At 36.7% G+C, this 2009-nt stretch overlaps 1 protein-coding gene across 1 annotated transcript in view; it reads right to left on the minus strand.

Annotated features, from left to right (window-relative positions):
- Window positions 1-759: 759 nt before the first annotated feature.
- The window catches only part of zgc:113337 (OX-2 membrane glycoprotein), a 12723-nt gene continuing 11473 nt past the window's right edge, over window positions 760-2009 (minus strand). Inside the window, exon 7 of the mRNA XM_014017501.1 lies at window positions 760-1833. Coding sequence (XP_013872955.1) covers window positions 1826-1833 — 8 coding nt within the window. The 3' untranslated portion in view covers window positions 760-1825. The remainder of the gene's footprint in view (window positions 1834-2009) is intronic.

A 2009-nucleotide genomic window follows, 5' to 3' on the forward strand; every position in this document is an offset into this window, starting at 1 on the left:
TATATATATATAGAAATTTCGAGATCCACCTAAATTATTTTGGCTTGGAAATACAAAAACTAAACATCTGGCAGCCAGGTTAGGTATATCAGGAATCATTCTGAGGTTTGCATAAATCCAACTGAAAGATGCTGAAAGATGCCTTCTAAATAATTTCTTTGTCCTATTCAACTTTACCCCCCCCCCACACACACACACACACAAAACTGTTTCTCTATATTTGTGGGGACTTTCCATTGACTTCCATTCATTTTTTTTTTGGTTATTTTATATCATAGCCCTGACCATTTACCTTAAAATTAACCACATATGTACCTCCCTGACCCTCAAACTAACCTAAACTCAGTTCACACCTTGATCCCACCCCCCATTAAAAAAAGAGCAAAAGCATGGGCCCACACACACATACACACTTTTTTTTCTTGCTGAAATACAGTGGTCCAGTGCAGCCTGAAAGCTTCAACACATTGCAGGATAAAAAATGTTTTAAAGCCAGTTTCAGATGTATACTGAAACACACCCAAAAATCTTGATAATGAAAAACATGGTATACCCAATAAACTCTGATGAATTTCTTTGCTTTTATTAATTAATTAGCAAAGATGCAAATCATTTGCTCCTGAAAGCATTATAACACAAAGCCTTGATATTACAAAGTTGCTTTATACAGAAGCATCATTGCTTATGTTTATTTCCTGTTCTCTTACTGTCTTTTTGATCAAGAGTATCAAATGAGATGGATAGCCAAAGACCAGAAAGGCTCTTTGAGATATTTTATCTGTAGTCTTCAAGTTATTTTATAAACTGCTGACACACAAAGGAAGCAGCACGAGTCAAATTCCTTTCAAATGTAACCAAAAGGTTTTAGTGGTCCATTTTCATGCAACTGATTCAAGCCAAATCATGCAAAAAAAAAAATAAAATAAAAGTTTGCAAAAAAATGCACAAAAAACTACATAAGGATGCAGCTTTTGTAGTTTACCTACTGACCCAGCACTCAGTTCTTTGAAGAAAAATCTTAATTGTCAACTCATTGTGCCAAATAAAAGGGCAGTTTAAGTAAAATCTTCTCAGAAAATGTGCTTTATAAGTAATCAATGCATGTTCCCATACAATGATGAAATCTGTGCTCTGCATTTGACCCATCACACACGAGAAACACCCAAGTGGAGCCGGTAGCTTTGTAAGTGCCTAGGGAGCAGTTGGGGGTTAGGTGTCTTGCTCAAAGGCACCACACCATGCAGGCATTGCTGGGAATTAAACCTGTGACTTTCTGATTCTAAGTCAACTGCCCTACAACTACACCACAGCCACAGTTTCTTACAGTTTTTATTTTTGTTAAATTTTCACTTCACTTCACCAAATATCGAAGCATTGTTTTCCATTCTTTTTTACTGAACTTAAGACAATAAAACTACTATAAAACATTCTTTCAGGACCATATAAAGACAGAGACAACTGAAATATTTTGAGCAGATGCAATAGGCTGCAGAAGTCCCTGCTCTTTACGGATCCATACAGAGATTCTGATGTTGGCAGTGGAATGCGTAGCTATCAATTTAATAACCTGCAGAGCCAGAGGGGGAAAAATTCTGCTAAACTGCTTCTCATGTGAGGACAAGGTGGAGAATATATCAAAGTCAGCTTGGAAACAGCAGAGCAGAGTTTGAATGTCGCCCAGTTGGTGCTTGTAAACAGGATTGTACTGGACATCTTCCTCTGAAGGTGTTGATGAAACTCTTCCTTCTGCAACCACAAACTGCAAACGATGATGATGATGATGCAGCAGTCTCGTTTCTTCTCAGTTTCTGGATCCAAGTTTAGGTTAATTTTCTGAAAAGTAATGGGGAAATAGTAGAAATATTTTTAAAGTCAACAGTAATTTCCACTTTGATGTTAAAACACTCACTGCAGGAAATGAGTAACAAAATGTAGCCTGTTAATATTTACAGTGGTTTGCAAAAGTATTCATACCCCTTGAACTTTTCCATATTTTGTCACATTACAAC

Source organism: Austrofundulus limnaeus, unplaced genomic scaffold, assembly GCF_001266775.1.
Source record: "Austrofundulus limnaeus strain Quisiro unplaced genomic scaffold, Austrofundulus_limnaeus-1.0 Scaffold171, whole genome shotgun sequence".
NCBI classification, from domain to species: Eukaryota; Metazoa; Chordata; class Actinopteri; order Cyprinodontiformes; family Rivulidae; genus Austrofundulus; species Austrofundulus limnaeus.